Source organism: Poecilia latipinna, unplaced genomic scaffold (genome assembly GCF_001443285.1).
Source record: "Poecilia latipinna isolate Pla-1442-1.1 unplaced genomic scaffold, P_latipinna-1.0 Scaffold216, whole genome shotgun sequence".
NCBI lineage: Eukaryota > Metazoa > Chordata > Actinopteri > Cyprinodontiformes > Poeciliidae > Poecilia > Poecilia latipinna.
Window position 1 is genome coordinate 318258 of NW_015112832.1, and position 19800 is coordinate 338057.

At 40.8% G+C, this 19800-nt stretch overlaps 1 protein-coding gene across 1 annotated transcript; it reads right to left on the bottom strand.

Moving 5' to 3' along the window:
• Positions 1 to 1402: 1402 nt before the first annotated feature.
• strc1 (stereocilin 1) lies at positions 1403 to 18632 on the bottom strand. Its single transcript, XM_015031728.1, has 28 exons — positions 17942 to 18632; positions 17837 to 17861; positions 16194 to 17517; positions 14717 to 15520; positions 13380 to 13445; positions 13166 to 13276; positions 12925 to 13079; positions 11868 to 12054; positions 10677 to 10792; positions 10182 to 10311; positions 9914 to 10096; positions 9010 to 9045; positions 8726 to 8917; positions 8396 to 8536; positions 7974 to 8032; positions 7666 to 7801; positions 7468 to 7556; positions 6987 to 7122; positions 6195 to 6391; positions 5360 to 5450; positions 4962 to 5133; positions 4072 to 4247; positions 3802 to 3957; positions 3435 to 3577; positions 3184 to 3332; positions 2336 to 2433; positions 2059 to 2197; positions 1403 to 1877 (listed from the first exon to the last, which is right to left on the bottom strand). The coding sequence occupies exons 1-28, from the start codon at positions 18630 to 18632 to the stop codon at positions 1795 to 1797; spliced, it is 5985 nt and encodes a 1994-aa protein (XP_014887214.1). The 3' UTR covers positions 1403 to 1794.
• Positions 18633 to 19800: the final 1168 nt, after the last annotated feature.

Sequence of the window (19800 nt, forward strand, 5' to 3'; positions counted from 1 at the left end):
GGGTCCTGGAGGGTGCATGGGAGTTCGCCCATCCGGTCTATATGTGATTTGTGGACTTGGAGATGGCGTTCGACCGTGTCCCTCGGGGAGCCCTGTCGGGGCTTCTCCAGGAGTATGGGGTACTAGGCTCTTGATACGGGCTGTCAGGTCACTGTATGACCGGTGTCAGAGTCTGGTCCGCATTGCCTGCAGTAAGTCGGGCTCGTTTCCAGTGAGGTTTGGACTCCGCCAAAGCTGCCCTTTGTCACCGAATCTGTTCATTACTGACATTGACAGAATTTCTAGGCGCAGCCAAGGTGTTGAGGGGATCTGTTTTGGTGGCCTTAGGATCGCATCTCTGCTTTTTTGCGGATGATATGGTCCTATGAGCTTCATCAGGCTGTGATCTACAACTCTCGCTGGAGTGGTTCGCAGCAGAGTGTGAAGAGGCCGGGATGAGGATCAATTAGGATAAGTGCCTCCAAATCCGAGGCCATGGTCATGAGCCGGAAAAAGGGTAGCATGCCTTCTCCGGGTTGGGGGCGGGGGGTGTCCTGTCCCAAGTGGAGGAGTTTAAGTATTTCGGGATCTTGTTCATGAATGAGGGAAGAAGGAAGTGGGAGATGGACAGACAGATTGGCGCAGCATCTGCTGTGAAGTGGGCGCTGTACCGGTCCTTCGTGGTGAAGAGAGAGCTGAGCCAAAAAGCGAAGCGAAGCGGTCGATCTATGTTCTTATCGTCATCTATGGTCATGAGCTTTGAGTGATGACCGAAAGAACGAGATCACGGATACAAGCGGCCGAAATGGGTTTTCTCCGCAGGATGTCTGAGCTCTCCCTTAGAAATAGGGTGATAGAAGCTCAGTCATCCAGGAGGGACTTACAGTAGAGCCACTGCTCCTTCACGTCGAGAGGAGGCAGCCTAGGCTGGTCGGGCATCTGGTACGGATGCCTCCTGGACGCCTCCCTGGTGAGGTGTTCCGGGCACGTTCCACTGGGAGGAGGCCCCGAGGAAGACCCAGGACATACTGGAGGGACTATGTCTCTCGGCTGGCTTGGGAACCCCTTGGGATTCCCCCCGGGAAGCTGGAACAAGTGGCTGGGGAGAGGGAAGTCTGGGCCTCCCTTCTGAAGCTGCTACCCCCTCGACCCGACCCCGGATAAAACGAAAGAGGATGGTTGGATGGATGAATGGAAAGAAAACATGCTCTTAATTAAACTTTTGTACCTAGTTGAATGAAAAAGTGAATAAGGTTGCATGCAGGATGATTATTGAACGTTGTAAGAGGACAGTTCATATATCTAATAAAATATTTAGGAGGATTATACAGATAAATAAAGGAATTAATATCAAGAATGTAGCTTGACAATGAAACAAAATAGTGTGAAATTATGTAGAGAATAAATAAATACACATAGTTCAGGAAGAATTTAGTCTTTAATATTCATAATGTAAAGTGTCCACAACAATGCAAAACGCACTGCAAGATTAGAATGGGTTTACCACTCTTAGAATATATATTATTTGAAAAGTATATATATAAATCTGTAGGTCTGAGGCAGAAGTTGCCCATAAAGACTAATAAATTAGGGCAGCATGGATTCAATTACGCTTATAAAAAAATAAATACTGTATATATTTTTTTTCTGCCATGAGTTAATCTATAAAGCTTTCAAACTGATTGATTGCTGCTGAAAACACATTGTGATTTCATTAACTGTCATGTTTCAAAGTCCAGAGTTGTAAATGAGATGTGTTTTTAGTGCTGTGATGGAGCTTCTGGTCCAGTAGAGTGAGCGGGTTCATGTGTCGGGTCAGAACCGGATGGCCAGCACCATCAGCAGTCCCAGTATGATGCACAGAGGGCTGTGGCTCTGTGCCAGCCCTGCTGACAAATCTGCCGGAGCAAAATGAAACCAATACAAATGTAAAGCAATGCAAAACGTGACAGAAAGTTAGTGTTTTTCATCAGCAAAAAACTGGATGCTATATCAGTAGTAAAAACCCTAAACAAACATATTCCTATGGAATCAGTATTAGATTACAACAATTTCATAGGCTTTGACTTTGTGTTTTACCTATGTTTCTTTTCCAGCAAGTCAGCACCATGTCTACAGCTCTCTTCTGGACATCTGTCAGAGCCGCGCGCTGCTGTGGAGTCAATGCATAAGCCTGCTCATAGGTGAACATGTTGATCTGGTCCTGGTGAAATACCACCTTGGAGAAACGGCCAAACACACAAGAAAGCAGTTGAACATGGCGGCAGCAGAAGACAAAATGAGAATTTAATGGAAGAACTGCAACAAAACTCACTCTGCGGGAAGCTTTTGATAAACATTAAACATCTGAACTTACAGAAAACTTCTTAGGTGGTATCATGGACATAGCCATGGGTGAGATTCCTTCGATTTGCTCTTTCACCAGAGATGACATGACAATGTCAGGAAGGCCAGCTGTGAACAGTTTCAAAGACAAAAGCATACTCAGTATGTTGGCATTTTTATATTTGTTTTTAGCTGATCTTATACCGTTTTATTATTGTTTTAATATAGGCAAGGCAAGGCAAGGCAATTTTATTTATATAGCACCTTTCAGTCAAAGACAATTCAAAGTGCTTTTACAGAGAAACAATACCAATCAGACAAGGCTTGTATGTATGTGTTTTTATTTTACTGTTATTTTATTGCATATACTGTTTAAATTTTTCTGCTGGTTGTTGAAACTCTGTTATTAAAATGAAGTTGCAATGGAAGCGAAGAATACAAGCCCTTTTTTATTTTTTTTGACCAAGAGTGGTGCATTTCTGCAGTTTAGGTGTGGAGAACCTTGATTTTTTTTTTTTTTTTTTTTTTTTACAGATTATCCGTCTCATGCCCCCCTGTCACAACATAGTGACACAACATAGTAACATAGTATACCAAATATATAAAATACCAGATTTTTTTTTTAATAAAAGGTACATACTGCAGCTTTAAGTGCACATATTTTATGTTTTATATAATTTGTGTTTTTCAGGAAACTTGGTTTCCAATTGTTAATCACTGTTTTACCCTAATTTGTTGGAATAATCCCTGGGGGAAAGAATTGTCCCACTTTGTTTTAATTAATTTGTTTTACTAATAAATGACAAATAATTTGGGCTGAGTTATCGGAAAATTAAAGGTATCAGTCAAAGTTGAACACTCAAGTCAAAGATCCAGTACCTGCCAGAGCTCCAATCTCAATAAACACATCTGTGCCCCATGAACTCATGAGTCCAAAAGCAAGACTGTTGGTGAGCAGCCCAACCAAAGCCCCCATCTGCTCCTCTGAGCAGGACAGGTTGAGCTTCCCCAGCCAGAGAACCGCCTTACTGCAGCCAGCAGGGGGAGACACAACACAAGAAGACTGTAAATACAAGAGCTACGCTGAGCTGAGAAAAATACAGCTTCTTCTCTGTGGTACCTGCTCTCACCTGAACTCCACATTGTTGAAAGTGTTGATCTCTGCGATTTGAGCTCCACACACAATGTGGCCCAGGGCCACCAGCATACTGGAGTCGAGCTTGCTTGGTGTCAGCTTGGTAGAGTTTAACACAGCGGTAAACAGTGCAGTCAGCTAGAAAGATGACCAAAACATAATGTTGGGTTAATCCTTGTCAAGACAACAGGATGTAAACTGGTGTGAAGAAGCATGATATGGTGCTGCTACATTAAAAAAAAAAAAAAAAAAAAAAGATTACTTTTCTCCCATTAAGATTACTACCTCTAACGTTTGTCTTCAAAATATTTAAAAACAAAAGTTTACATTTCGTAAAACATTACAGTGCAGAAATAGGCTACCTGTCTTTTGTTCCAGGTGTTGAGAGCTCCCAAAGCGCTAATACTCCGTCGCTCTGTCAGTCGAAGAGTACTCAGCTCCTCTGGTGACAGCTCTACTGCTATCCCACCCAGCTGAGCGATCACAGACTGGGAGAAGGAGGAGGCGGGTCCGTACATCTTCACATAGTGCAGAGTGACCCAGAAGAAGACAGAATTGACATCAAATGGTAAAACTCATCAGTGCTGTCTCGCCTGTGAGGTACTGACGTATGTCCCCCTGGTGGGTCTAACCTTTTTGACTCTTTTGAGAATCTCGGTACGCTGGTAGGACGCGAGAAACGGGTCCTGGCCTATCAGCTCCAGACAGTTGGAGAAGGCCGATGAAGACATGCTGCTGAAGCTGCTGGAGGTCCAAGCAGAGGGGGCCGTGGTGCGCAAGATCTCACAGGTAGGAACAATTGGAGACACTTAGAGACAAGAAACACAGAGACAAAAAAAAAAAAAGTGGTCTGGGGCTGCAACGTTTAAGTTCATCCACTGGTTTCTCATTGTTCATAAAAACCTCAATGAGAAATCAACCCAACAAGTTAAACACTTAGCACAATACTGAATTTCAGTTGTCTGTCTTTGTACTTCGGTTCTGTAGTTTACATAAACTTTTAGACAAAGATGAGCTGTCAAGTTTCCTTTGGAAGAAAAAAAAGCTTCAGTCTTAAAAGTCTGGTCTTTCACACGGAGAATACACTGATTTAGAATAAAATCAATTCTAACCAGAAATTCCTGCAACTCCTTACATATTTTTGTCAGCCTAATACCTCTAAATAATGAGACCTTTTTGAACTTTTGTAAGCTCTCTGCAAAGATGGCGTTGGTTAAATGATGAAAAAAAACAAAAAACAGATTAACTATAATTTGGGTTAGATGTAAACTCAAAAAGACTGGATGCTGAAATCGAATCAAAGGGTGTTTTAACAAAGTTAATTTAAGGATGTGCATATCTATGCAACAAAGTTACTGCAACTTTATACTTTTCTGATTTATACACTAACAGATATTGCTTGTCTTGCAGTTGAGTTGTACAGGATATACGTTGTATTCACATCACAAAAACCTGACATTTTAACTCTTTTTACATCAAGTGTACCACAGAGTAACTTTATATGAACCAAAGTGATGCTCACATGACAAAGAATTCATTTTAAGGAAGCCCAGGAAAAACTGCAGAACAAACTGCTGTTTGCTAAAGACATCCTTTCTTTCATTCGTGTCGGAGCAGAGGATCCCCACGTCGCCATCTTCCCACTGACGCTGGCTCATGAACAGCTTCTCTACGCGCCCCACTGTCATCAGCGACTGTGGGAACAAAAGCAAAAACACAATCGTGTGAGTGGGTAGTTCACAGGAAAACAGGAACTTCACCACCTGATCCCGAAACACGCTAGAGAACTGACACCTGAAGGGTTTCTTTTCAGCCTTTGTATGCCTGACCTGCCCTGAGATCATGTTCCAGTCAAGCAAAACCCACAATGGATATGTTACGGGAAAGAATCTCTTACAGAATCTGTTGCAGTGAACTCACCAATGGCAGGTCCTGCAAAACGTTAGAAGGCAGGAAGAAGAGAAACCGTCCCACTACACTTAGCGTGTCCTGGGTCCAGTTCGTCACTGGCCTGTAAGCAAGTACACAAATCCCTCATGAGCTCAACAGCTAACCATTCTACAAAGGCTTTTAAATGTTAGAATTTTACATGGAAACTCATCCGCGTAAGAGTTACAATTCACAAAAAAAATGGGAGCTGTAGATGTTACGAAAAGAAAACGGGGGCAATTTCAGACTTTCCTAGGTAGTTTTTCTTTTAGTCACAATAACATTTAGTTAATTAACTCCAAAACACATTGCAAATGGATTTAGATTACTTTTCATGGGAGTCATCTGAAGAAGACTTATTCAACCTGAATTTGCTCGGTTAGGAAGAACTGTCTGAAATTACTCTGGAAGTTTGAGACATACAGACTGAAGTTAAAATCTCTAACAATTTGACGAGGTATGAAAATAGAAGCCTAACTTAATTAAAATGTTTTAGCAGTTTGATAAAGCATAACTTTTCCATGCAGGGTAAAATATATATATCATCAAGATTTCAATTAAGCTCACACCATATTTAACCCTTTGTAATACACAATGTATTTTTCTAGCAAAGAGACTAACTGAATAGTTGTTTAGGCAAATGTTTTTCCAACACCTAAAGCAATTCTTTAGAGCTGAGATAAGTTGCGGTTTTCAAAATGTGCTTTATGAACAGCTTGGTTTCTCTTTAGTTCTCTGTACAATCGTTTCACATTTTCAGCATTGCTCTTTGTTTCTCATAGGTTGAATGATTTTTGAGTCTCTTTTCAGTCTGTGTTATCTTTACCCAAAAACAGCCGGTTCTTGCAGAATACGGGCCACGATTTCCATCTTGCTGCTGCTGTAGCAAAGCCTTTGGAGGTAATCCAGGTTTTTAGCGAAGAAGCTTCGATCCACCTGAACGAAAACTTCATCCGCCACAAATGGGGCCAGAATGTCTAGTGAACGAAACTCCTCTTCAGTGAATGGCCCGGTGTACATGTTCTACAGAGAAAAGTCAAAAACACCTGAGTGATAAAGCAGAGCACTTCAATTTCTGACTGTGAGGTAACGTATATAAAACAATGAGGTTTCTGATCTCAACTAGGTGTAAATTTGATTTACCGGTAATTGTGACCAAATTCAGGAGTTTAGATAATGCAGTTCTTCCTACCCAAAACTAAAGAAATATACAAGTTATTTGTAATTAGTTTGTTGCACATGAAAAATCCACAATTGTAACTCGTTTTTCAGATCCAGATCTTAGACAAAGCTCTGGCAACATTTCAAAAGAGACAAGTATTACAAAATTACTCCTGTGTGATCATATGGATGGAAACAACTACCAGTTTTTTCTTTGGTTTAGGTGACAAGCCACTTTGAGAAATCATATAGTGAAACATTTTGATTTGGAGCCCCCAAAAATATCTTCAAAAAAACTTTATGTATTAAGTGTTGAGAATAATATTGTTTAAAATAGTTTGTTGAGAATAATATTGTTTAAAATAGTTTTAATTCCTCAAAATCTGGACTCTTGTTTATTTGAATTTCAACATTACTAATATTATATAAGGTGGAGCGCGGGAGTTCGCCTACATACCATCCTCTGAATGATTTTGTCCACAAGAATCTCCTGCTGTATTCTAGTTAACATGAGAAAGTACTGAGGGGAGGCAACAATCATCTTCTTCAGAATGCCCATCATTTCTGCAGGAAACAACCTAATGATGTCCATCCTGAAAGCAGCGACATGAATACATACATGTTTTTTTTTTATTTTTATTTACACAGTCTAAAAATGTGTATATATGAAACATCACCGTTTACTTTATTGCTCTTCAGGCAACAAAGTAAGAAATTAGAAAATCTTGCTCTGCAGTCTCATCTTTACATGTTTCCTGTATTGTAAACTCATTCCAGTCTCTTTTTAAAAACAAAGCAACATGCAGCTTCAGAATAAATTATTTTAAGCAATCAGTACAAGAACACAAAGGACTAGAAGTAATATTTCACAGAACTTTTTTTTTGACAGACATGAATATTAGGAGTTTGAGAGAGAAGTTGGAGTTTTTATGACTCACGGTATGCACAACGCAATTTCAGCTCCAAGATCTTGAAGCAGGTCAGCGAAGAACTGAAGTGGGTACAGCTCCTCAATCACACACCTTTTCTGTCCACCAGGACAAAATAACACACATGATGCACATATATTACATGCATTGTAAAAAAAATAAAAAAATAAAAAATGGTATATGTGTTGGTTATGCTGTTAAAATTACCAGTGCAGTGTGAAGAAGACCGGGCTGTTGCCTGAGGAGGGCCAAGATCTTCCTTACAAAAGAAGGTGACCGATCAGCCTGTAAAAGCTGGTGTAGGTCCTGGCAGCTCACACCCTGACTCAGTGTTCCCAGGCTCCTGAACACACACACACACACAGACACACAGACGCGAGAGTCGAACAGTAAAGATGATGCACAGCGCGTCACAGATGTGACAATTAGGTCGATGAAAACAGAAACATTCCTGCTACTCTTTTCTACTTATAAAACCAAAGAATGCCACATGGCAGAAACAAAAATATACTTACAGAAAATTTTGCTTGATTTGATTTGTGTAAGTATTAACCGCCTTGACAATTGCTTGAGCCTGTAGGATAAAATGGAAAAAAAAAAAAAAAAAGGTTTTAATGCATGTTAATTTCTGTTAATTTTCAAGATGTGATACAAGGATGAAGTGGCATCAAAACGCAAGTTGTTTGGATGATTTAACTGCTCAATAATCACAATTCTGAGGAAGTACAAAGAACTCAAACATTTCTGATAGTGCTGCCAATCCTGTAAAAATTTAAAACATCTCTGACATCTGCACAGAAAGCATGTGTGTGTGTGTGTGTGTGGTAGGCAGCAGGTTAGCATGTGTTGAGCTTCGATTACAGTTGAAGCAGAATTTTTTATTAAATCTCTCAAGTAATTTTACACGTTTTCAAATTCAGTGGCAGCTCTGTGATACCTGCTGTGTTTTCCAGGGTTTCGTGGCGGTATTGGAGAGATTTTTCACAAGAAGCGGAGTTCTTGGAAGGATACATATCAGAGGCGTCCATCTGAGCAGAGGCTCCACGTCGTCCAACCAGCTGACAACTTCAGGGAAGCCCTAAAAAAAAAAAAAAAAAAAAAAAAAAAAAAAAAATCATGTAGCAAATCACTTCTACAAATAAAGATCTAAATCTTTGATTTTCAATTTTTTTTTTTTTTGGATCTTCTATTCAAATTTGAACTTTCAAACAGAACCTGTCTGTACTGAAAATGACATCAGTGTGAATAAGCCACGTATCTTCAGTACCCATAGTTTCGTGGCAATGGCGTTTGCTTCCGGCGCACAGAAGACAGACATGTATGGCCGGCAGCGAGCGGGAGTGTGTTGAGCGAAGACCTTCAAGGCGGAGAGCAGTTTGTCAGAGGTGAGAGACAGGAGGGTCTCTGTCTTTACACCAACAATGAGGGAACCGAGCTCCTCCAGCTGGACTGGGATCCGCTGGGGAGAGGGAAGGGCGGCGTGAGGCTACACATGACACGAAGCTTGTCCACACAGCATTCAGTCTATTAAGAGTTTAAGTTTTAACTCACTGCGTTAGTTAGAAGTTTGTCCATTATTATGGAGGCCTTTAGAACACAAAGAATGAACACAAGCTGCTGTTAAACCTACTCCCCTAGAGCTTATTTAGTTACACAAAGGTTATCCAACCACCACTGCAAAATAAGTTTGTTGATACAATAAAAAATGTCAAGGTGTTTTCAACAAGAATATCTTGAGTAGTTTAAAAAAACTACTCCATTATCTTGCACACTTATCCTTGCAGGGTTGCCAGGGGTGCTGGTGCTTGTCTGTCATTGGGCGAGAGGCGGGGTACACCCTAGACAGGCTGCCAGTCTGTCGCACGGCAACACAGAGACAGACAGCACAAACAACCATGCACATAAACACACCAAAGGAGAATTTAAAGAAACCAGTCAACCTAAAAGTCATGTTTTTTTGGACTGTGGGAGGAAGCCGGAGTACCCGGAGTGAACCTACACATGCACAAGGAGAACATGCAAACTCCATGCTGACCTGGGAAAGATCCCAGGTCAGCATTTAAAAACAGGATTCTTTTGAAGGGCAACAGAGCTACTAACTGCGCCTCTGTGCAACCCTAAATTACCTAAATTATAACAGTTTATTTTTTAAAATCAACACTAAATCCAACTTTGATTCTGACCATAGCTGCTATGGTCATTTAGTGTCAAAACTATTCAGCCCCCTGAATAGAAACCAAACAACGGCTTCTTTGATTGCATCAGCTGCAAAAAGAACACTTCAAATAGCTGGACTGCTGTCAGTAAGGTATGGCTACTGACAGCTGTAAGGTCTTTGCGATTAGAATCTTAGTTCAGATTTTAATCATGGCTGGCCAAAACAAAAAGGAGCCCATTTTATTTAAGGTTCTTTAAAGCTACAGCCACAGACTGAAAGGGTCCAGTTAAACTCTACCTGTGTTGGAGTAAACGGTACGGTGCTGAGGGCAGGAAGAGCGGAGAGCAACTGGGACGTCGTCAGACCATTCAGGAAAGTTACGCTCAGCAGGGGCAGGAGTGGAGCGATCTCTTTCAGTCGGTCAGGACTGAGTGAGGATGGGATCTTAAACTCTGGGTTGCTCAGTAAGAGATCAGAAACCTGGACAAAGAATATGACTTGTCTTTATATATATATATATATATATATATATAAATAAGGAAAGAAGGGAATGATCCACTCCTACCAGCTGGCTGGGCACACTGAGTCCACTGAGTGTGCAGTTCATAATATTCTCTTGGATGACCTGGAAGACCTCAGTGTTTTTGTAAACAAGGAGATCCTGAGCCTCTGCGAGGCATAAGAGATCTCCCAATCTGAAATTAGAAACATTGTTTTAACACACATCAGGAGATCATGAACCCTACAGAAAGGAAAAACATAAACATGTCATCTTAGCACTAAACACATTCAGAAAAAGTTAATATTTTCATGAATTAATAGCAATCTTCTCAAGTGCAGCTATGGTCATTTTTCCCACTACTTAAAGATAAATGATGATTTTTTTTCTTATTATTATTTCTCTTATAGCTCATTCATTATAACTTTCATCATATAACAACAATAACCAGTTGTTATATGATGAAATTATAATAACCACTTGTTGCACAAGTTTTACATGTCTATAATATTGTCTCCTGGATGAGATAATATAAAAAATAATCCAACATGTTTTGTTGACCTCATTAGATCCTGAGCTGTCATGTTCCTGTAGGTCCTAATAAGTTTGTTGGCGATGAAATCCTGCTTTAGCGGCGAGAGGGTGTTTCTCTGCAGCACATCCAGTCCATCCAACAGCTGCAGACAAACATAAAGCATTGAAATATTGTAAATATTGCAGTTATTAAGGCTGTAACATTTACAGTGGTGCAATACAGTGTCTAGTGTCCACCACAATGATTAGCACTCTTGATATAAAAAGAAATAAAACATGTATAGATACAGAAAACCTATGAAAATGTAACATTTAATTTGTTTACATTTATCCAGGGTTTTGTACTAAATCACTTGAGCTCTTAGAACATTTCTTAATGTTATAACGGGGTATGCTTATAATGTGACACAGGGGCCCATCGTTTTTAGCTACTCTATAATGAGAACGATAAGAAAGTATACAATTTACATAAAGTATATATGTTTATAAGGTAGCCCACTTCCATCTTGATTTAATATGAAAGTAGAACTGTGACATAAAAATATTTTCCAACTATCTCAATGAGGAGCAGGAGCAGGTCAGGGTTAGAAAATTATTGCAATTCTTCTACACAAAAATACACATTTATTTTAAAAGGTTTTTTAAACATCAAACATACAAAGATTAAAAATAAACTAGGAGATGCAGATTTTATACATACACATAGTCTGATTTTAAATTATGAGATAAAGGGGATTTGGAGTTCTTACAATTTATCCTGACTTCAAGAGGACATAACTATTCAAACCAATATATACCCTAAAGTTTCTGATTATAATAAATGTGATTAATTAATCAATTATGATTAATAAAGTGACTGGACAGTAATGACATCTATGGAAGAGTTTCTTATCAAAAGAACTAATGACTAAAATGAAAATGAAGACATAGCTCACATTGAAGACCAAAGTTCCTCCAAGACTCACCACCAGATGTTGCAAACACTTGATGGAAACGTGGCCACCAAACATAGAACAACTAATTATTAGGTCGAGTGGACAGTTCAGTGTGTTTTTACTTTCTAAACGATTTCCATAAGAAGATTACTTCTAATAGCGATGGCAGACATTAGAAGAGGCGGCTGGTGAGACGCAGCTTTGTTGTGCCCCACAGCTAATCGAACGATGTCCTGGGTTCTCAGATTCCCCATCAGGGTGTCAGAGCTCAAAGGGACGTTACCTGAGCAGCTGAGAGGTGTTGGAAGAGGTGGAAAGGCAAGTAGGCGATCAGGTTTCCTGTGTCCCCGATGAGTGACTGTTGACCTCTAGTGATGTTGGAGGGAGATAAAATTTTGCTGTACCACAAGCCAAAGGCCTCCTGCTGAGCCAGGCTCATTCTGTCCAAGTTCGCGTTAATGGTCTCCCACCTAAGAGGAAACAAAAGCATCAGAAATGTTGTAAAAGCTTGTGAAATCCTTATTATGGCCTTCTTCTTTTTTTTTTTTTTTTTTTTTTTTAAAAAAAAGGTCATATACAAAATCTGACATCAAGACTCAGTTTTATAATGAACCATTTGAAAGTTTGAGGCACATTTAGTACGTAGTTTTTGTTAATAGATTAATGCTGAGCTGTTTTAATGATTACATTTACTGTCATAACAGTCTGAACAAAACCAAACTGTTATAACCTAAGCTTGCCTCATTTAATGTTTTGCAGGCATACTGATTTGCAGTGTTGTATTCAGGCTTGATTTCCAAAAGTCCAAGAAAAGATTTCTTTAGGTAGAAGATTACAAGAAACACAGGCTTTCCAAAGATTGAAATCTAGTCAGTGAGCGAGCTTCCTTTACTTTCTATACATAATGCATGTGGCTGTCGCCTTGTGGCACAATGAGACATTAGTTCTCACAGACGTCTGACACCAGAGATGTGTTCAGAGAAATATACAATGTATGTATGTAAATAAGTGAGATTTCGTTATCAAATATAACTGGGGGGAAAAAAAATCCCTGAAATTCAGACATGAAGGGCTTATGATTTCTTGGAGGAATCAGTGCTGTGTCCACACAAAATGAACCTTCTTGAAAACAATCAAGGGTTTGGATCTTTTAGGTGTTTTCCCACTCACAACCTATGATGAAGAAATCATTTATTCTCATTAGTTTCTTTTAATCTGCTAAAAGTACCAACAGCAAAATGATCCCTCTTTTTTGTTGGATTAAACCGAAGCTTTATTGGATCCAAATAATCTCATGGACATTACCCTCAACAAAAATGAAAGCTGAAGCTATTACTTACAAATTGACATTGTTCTGTAAGGAGGGAAATGTCTTGATATCATCTGGACTGACTGCGACCAGCAGAGAACCCAGGTCAAGAAGAAGATCGTTATCTGCTGCTAGGTGGGTCTTAAGTATCACTGACACCATGGTCGACTGGTACTCTTTAGATAACTGGTAAAATGAGCAACAACAATGCAGTTTGTGAACATACAGTACACTGAGAAGTGGAGGAATGATAAAATTGAAAGTTCAACCACCTGTATGGTGCCCTTGAAACTGTTGTAATACTGGAGGATTACTCTGATGGTGTTGATATGTGCTGCAGCCAGCACCGGCTGCACGCTTCTCAAAGGCAAGCTGAGGTACTCCTAAACAGAAGGAGAACAAAACAAACACCACTAGAGGTCAAACTCAAATAGTAAGGGGATCATTGAATCATGGAGCAACATTGAGATTGGGGATGTGTCCAACCTTGATTAAAAGGAGTGCAATGCCGATCTTGTCTCTTGATGTCTCCAGCAGTCTGCTGAGAACTGTCTGCAGCAAGAACACACATAGACAAGTTTTACAGCACTTGTGACTGGTATACTGTTGGCATACATTACTGTAAAAATGTATTGAAGATTACTTTAGTTATTCTTTCACAGAGGCATATGTTAAACTCTTATTACCCCTCCCGTAACCCCCACCCCCACATACACACTATTTTCAGGTCATTTCTTTTATGAGACCAATATCAGGGGAACTGATTCAAGCCTCTTTCCTCTGACTGCCTTCAGAAGTCATAAATTCTAAGTAGAGCCCAAATTTCTGGTTCTTTCCTAAACCTGTTGCCTAAATAAAATTACTGTATTTTCCGCACTATAAGGCGCACCTAAAAACCTTCAATTTCCTCAAAAGCCGACAGTGCGCTTTATAATCCGGTGTGGCTTATATATGGACCAATATTGAGCCACAACAGGTCTAGCAACTACGGTAAGCGGCTGCCAACTTCATTTTCGCCCGTAGAAGAAGAAGCGCGCGGTGCATGCTGGGATAGTTGTCAGAACGCTGAACGTTAATAAAGTTTGACTGACCCATCTACCTACCTATCTGAAAATCAGGTCTTTTGCGGGTCATTTAGCACCACGTTCTCCACGAACATGCTGTGCGCGAACGGAGAAGGGTGACCATCCTACGGCCCAGTCGTGAAGGCTCTCCTCACCGACTGGAGTCGGACTGTTTTGTTGGCATTCTTTATGTCAACAAAGTGGCTTTAGACATTCATCTTTTAGTGCAGCTCCATCTAGTGGATGCATAATGTAACTCCAGTCTCTATAGCATCTATTCTATGCGCCTTATAATGCGGTGCGCCTTATATATGAAAAAAGTTTTAAAAGAGGCCATTCATTGAAGGTGCGCCTTATAACCTGGTGCGCCTTATAGTGTGGAAAATACGGTAATAAAAAAGCTTGTCTTCTTTGTTTCAAACCATGACGAAATGAGGCAATGACCCCAGGTGTTTGCACAACACTAGTAATTGTTAACTTAGGTGTAACCATGTAGAGATTACACCGGGCTGCGAAGACTTATCACATCAGTATCAATTACAGTAATCAGACACCAGCAACAAGCTGGAGGTCAAATGTGCATATGTAGTAATGAAAACTGATTTGATGCATGTTTACATCAATAATAAACTAAAAGCAGAGCTACACAGAAAATATGTCAATCTTTGTGTCTAATCTTTAGTACTGCCAACCATTCAACAGATTTCAACACATTATTGTTATCCTCAGTCTCAGTTCTCAGCAGAATCTACTACCTACCCCGAAACACTGTAGCAAGACCTTCTTCCTGTCCTGGTTGATTTCTCTCTGTAAGTAGTCAACAACAGATGTCAGAGTACTTTGTTCTATGGCGTTGTTGACTTGCCAAATGGGACCCATAGAGTCCTCCACAGCCAGCAGGATCACCACAGTTGCAGCAACTGCCCGATTCAACACTTCAGTCACAGGTGTAGTCAGCAGATCCTCCATCCTGGAGTTCAGTCTCTCCACCCAGCAGCGCACGATCATCTGCAAAACCGTGTTCTGACTGGGACAAGGCTTACAGTCTGGGATGAAGTACTGTGGGCACATGAAGCTGAACTGCTTGATCAGAGTTTGTGATGCACAATCATTGGGTTTTGTAGTGGTGCTGTTGTTGGTGGTGGTGTAGTTGGTGTAGGCCGTACAGATGTTGCTCACCCAGGCTGTGGAAGGTTCCCGGGACAGAAACAAGAGGACGCCAACGTTGGGGCAAATAGATGAGATGAAATTGGCCTGGTCTTTCTCCCAGCAGTGAACCAGGAGCTTTGCATTTGGAAGAGAAGTGATCCAGTTGGAGTACAGACACTGCTCAGTGGCATTGATTCCAGGTTGGATGGTCTGTCCTCCTGGAGTAGGAATCACTGAATAATTGCCGCAGTACCGTATCAGCCAGGCGTTGTCCTGATTGGCCAGCAGGTTCTGAAGGACTGTGCTATTAGTACAGACTTTGGAGGTGAAGTTCTGTTGGTCAATCTCAGCACACAAAGCAAGATCAGTCATGTCCACGATGATGGGACGGGTCCAGTCAGAGTACGTGCACACCTAAATGACAGACAGCATACAACAAAGACTGAAAGTTAATACGAAACAAACATCCTGAGTTTCTTTAAATGAATAAAGTCTTAATATGGACTGAAGTAGGTTATACTGTGCATTAATTAAGCTATTGGTAATGGGCTGTGGACCAACATAATCGTAATAGTAAGTAGCTGTAGGCTTTCATATCAATAATTGTCTAATACAGACTAATGGCTTTGTAAATATCCATACACGATTTGGAGTTGTTTTTTTGAGATGGCATAAATAATTTTTGAGATCTGCTTCATAATCAGACATAGACCAGATGTTTCTGAGCTGGTTTGGACAGAAATCTATCACTGAGAAAATAAAAACTGCTCATCACAACTTTCCACTCAGGGAAAAAATTATTTTGTACATCCTCGAAGCAAATTGTGTATTTTAGTATAAACAAGATCTACAGGCTTCTTATTTACTTTAGTGACTGTTTCCATGTCACAATACATTGCATTAAAATGAACTGTAAAAGCTTAGTTTTTGTTTGGCTAACTATTTTTATGGATTATTACAAAGCATGCCAGTCACCTTTTTGTGTTTTTAGAGTTTTTGAAAACATTTTCTGTACTCATTACTTCCATTAAACAAAATTAAAATAAGTATTTTCATTTTGTTAAATACCACCTTATAAGGTGCTCACCTCTGGTGTCATGGTTATTTCTTCCAGGTCGGTGCAGACAGATGTGAGCCATTTGTTCAGAGGGTTTTCCAGAAGCTTTTCAAACACAGCTGTCTTGCAGCACACGTTCTCCTGAAAGGAGACCTGATCGTTCTGCCAGCAGAGGCCGACGACTGAATCATCTACCCACTTCTCAGCCCAGTTGTGGTAGTCGCACCATGCTGCCAGGTTAAAGGATGGTGTTGGCCCAGGGGGAGGAGAAACCATAGAGGTGCTGCAGTGGGACTCGAGCCATGCAATCTCTTTATTTTGCAGAAGGCTGTTCAGAAACGTTTTGTTCTGACAGACCTCTCTCGCGAATCCGCTCTGATCAACGCGGATGCACTTTGACAAAATGTCTGTGGTAATCTGCATCACGTCATGCCACTCTGAGTACTGGCAGTAATCCGGCTCTAACTCAGGGTAGGTGAACAGTGGTGGAGATGAGCCTGAACAGTTGGGCATCAGCGGCCAGTTGTCAGGATTGGAGATGAGAAGCATCAAGAATCCAGTGTGCTCACAGATGAGACTGGTCAGTCTTGGAGCATCAAAGCTGAAGCAGAACTGCAACAGGGCGGAGTCCACTACCTGAGCAGGCTGGTTGAGCCACTGCTCGTACATGCAGAACTGATTCACCAGGTATGCGGCGCCGGCAGAGAAGTTGGAACAAAATGCATACAGCCAACGGTTCTTCTGGTCTGACAGCAATTTCTTCATCAGTGAAGCATTGTTACAGACCTGCCCCACAAACTGCATCTGGTCATTTTCACTGCAGAAAGTCACAAGAACAGCATCTACAGTGTTGTTCACCCAGCTGCTGTAGTCACAGGCGAGCTGTCGGAGGCTTGAGACCTCCCTGGCGACTCGACGGAGAGCAGATGGAGAGACCAACTGAGACTCATTCAGAGGGCTGGAGACAGCCGAAGGCTGCGCGTCCCCAACCACACAGTCAGACGACTTGCTGACGAGTGGAGAAAACAGCGCCTGAAAAATATAACACATGTTGCTCCACACAAGCGCCAGCTGGCTGCTGCTCAGGGAGCTCAGGGCCTGGCAAAATGTTATCAGAGACGATCCATTTCCTAAACCCATGAGGACATCAGCACACAGAGTGTCATTGAGAGCAGCCAGGTTGTGATGATCACACGTGATCTCGTAGTTGACATAGGTGTGATTGTTTAGCTGTGGTGCGCTGCGCTGGAACAGGAGGCTGGAAGGAATCAGGCACTCTGAAGGCAAGAAGGTTTCCAGGAGGATGTCAACAAGTGGCATGCCAAAAGACCAACTCACATTGTGCTTTAGTCCCCTGAAAAAACATCCAATTATTAGTCATTTTGCTGCAAAACAGTAGAAAGTGACTTGAAACTTACAGATTGATTAAAAGGTGCACTAGTAGTGATGTACTGCTTTTCTGTTCCTGATCCGCACATCTAATGTGAATTTGGTAACATTACCAACATTTTTAATATTTTTAAGAATCATAAACCTGAATTCAAAACCATACAGGGTTTTGTGGGATTGCTTTACATTTGAATTTGCAACCAAAAATGAACTTCCTTTTAAAAGCAATCTCTATTTTCAGGTAGTGTTTTGTTAGCAAAGCCAGTGAACAGCTAATGACTCACCACATAATTAGCTGCTTCAGATCTCCTGCAGAATAAAAGGAAAACAATAATTAGCGCAGATACACAGAAGCGTTCATGTTGTAATCAAATAAAGACACACTTCACCTTGCTTGCAGGTATCTTGTTCGTCCGGAGATGGGACCTCGATTCCAAACTCTAAAGCTATTCTGACATAGTCCAGTGGTGTTTCAAGAAACAGTGCTGTGAAATGCAACACATTTGTCGCAAGAGAATCGAGAAGGCTGCTCAGAATTTTCGTCAGGTTCTCAGACAGCGTAAGGTTCGACAGCATATTGATGAACATCTGCTGGAAGCCACTGAATGCTGCCGTGACTGTGTCCCCAATGTTCAGGTAGGTCCCAAAGAAGCTCCTCGTCTCTCCTTCGGTGGTCAGTGGAGTACATGTCTGAGATTTGAGCGAGGAGAAAAACATCAGCAGCGGCTGGGCCATCTCCAGAGACACCGCCTTTGTTAGCTCTGCCATTAGCCCACAGTCCTGCCTCTCTGAGAGAAGGCAAACCAGGATTTTGGGCAGGTCATCAAAGAATCCCTCGTTCATCAGTGGTTGGAAAAGGCTGTTGAGGTTACTCAGGATGCTATAATACATATTGAGGTTGAGGGGCTCCTCTGACAAAGGGATGGCAAAGTTGCGTGTGTTTCCAGCAGAGAGGGAGTGGATTTCTTTAATAACCTTTTGGATGTCCTCCTCTAACTTGCTGTTCTCAGCGGGCGTCACGTTGGTTTGTCTCGCGGCTAATCTGGCTTGTGAACGCACTAGCTTGACGTTACATATCATCCCTGTTTAAATAAGAAGAAAAATAAATCCCTCAGAAGCATCACCATACAAAATTTATACACACAACTATTGCATTAAGGTCTATTTGAACTAAAAATTGAAATAGTGTCTAAACCTCAATACTGTTCAAAGGTTTTAAACCACTTCCATTTTTCTATATTATGCCTCCAAGGATCCAGACTTACTTTCAACCCTGATGCAAGAAGGTGCTTTTTCTATATGGTGATAAATATTAAAATACATTATCAAGTCATGACAACACTAAAAAGCAAGAACTGTAGTAACTAAACAATGTCGACTGAACTCTATCCAGCATTTTTCAAAAGCTATTTTCATATATTTAAAAAAGAATTCCTAAAGCAACACTAACACTGAAAAACTTTGAACAGAGTAAACTGAGAATTTCCTATTGGGATTGAATATTATTATACAACTAGAACAAAGTATTGCCACATTATGGGAGATGTGCAAATCCATCCTTGCACTGAAAGAGTTCTGCAGTACGATGCGTCTCTGAGAATGTAAGAAGCATACTGAGAGACATTTTACTATGCTGAAGATGAGCAGTGATGGGAATTCATGAATTTGAACACTACGTACCATAAAGGTGCCAAATTACTTGTAAGCAGCACATTTGGAATGTAAATGCATGTGGATGTGAGTGGGTGTAAAAGGATGAAAGCACCTTTGCAGCTACAACGGCTACAGGAATAAATGCAGAGCCACATTTTTCCCAGTGTTTTAACAGATCAGTTACTTCCGACATGTCAGTGTTAGTTTTGCCATCAAAATGTATCTAGTTTTAACTTATTTTAATGTTTTACATGTGCCACCTCTTTTCTCATTCATGCCACTGCTGTAGTCCCCCTAAGATTTCTAGAATTGCTCCTGGTGTTAAAATAAATAGGCAGGGATGGAGACAAACGAGCGCTTCGTTCTCAAGAATTTTCTTTCTTGATACATAAAATGGTCAGTGAAAAGGTTCAGCATCATTATTTCAGACAGCCAGATTAATTTATTTAACTTACCAAATAGGATGCAAACCATACAGACAGCTGGTGAAGACCACATTTCGTCCTCAGAAGAAGGCGGGCAATAACTCCAACTGAATACAAGTTTTTAAAAATTATTTTCGCGCTATCCTGTTACCACAGAGAAAACATCTGGC

Bases quoted from the DNA above. Each gene is read 5' to 3' on its own strand.
- strc1 (XM_015031728.1), bottom strand. From the start codon at position 18,632: ATGATATGTAACGTCAAGCTAGTGCGTTCACAAGCCAGATTAGCCGCG. The intron at 10,312-10,676 runs GTCAACAAAACA...TTCTAATTTCAG, and splicing joins ACAGCTCAGGATCTAATGAG to ATTGGGAGATCTCTTATGCC. The intron at 3,333-3,434 runs GTGAGAGCAGGT...TGCTGGCTGCAG, and splicing joins TTCAACAATGTGGAGTTCAG to TAAGGCGGTTCTCTGGCTGG.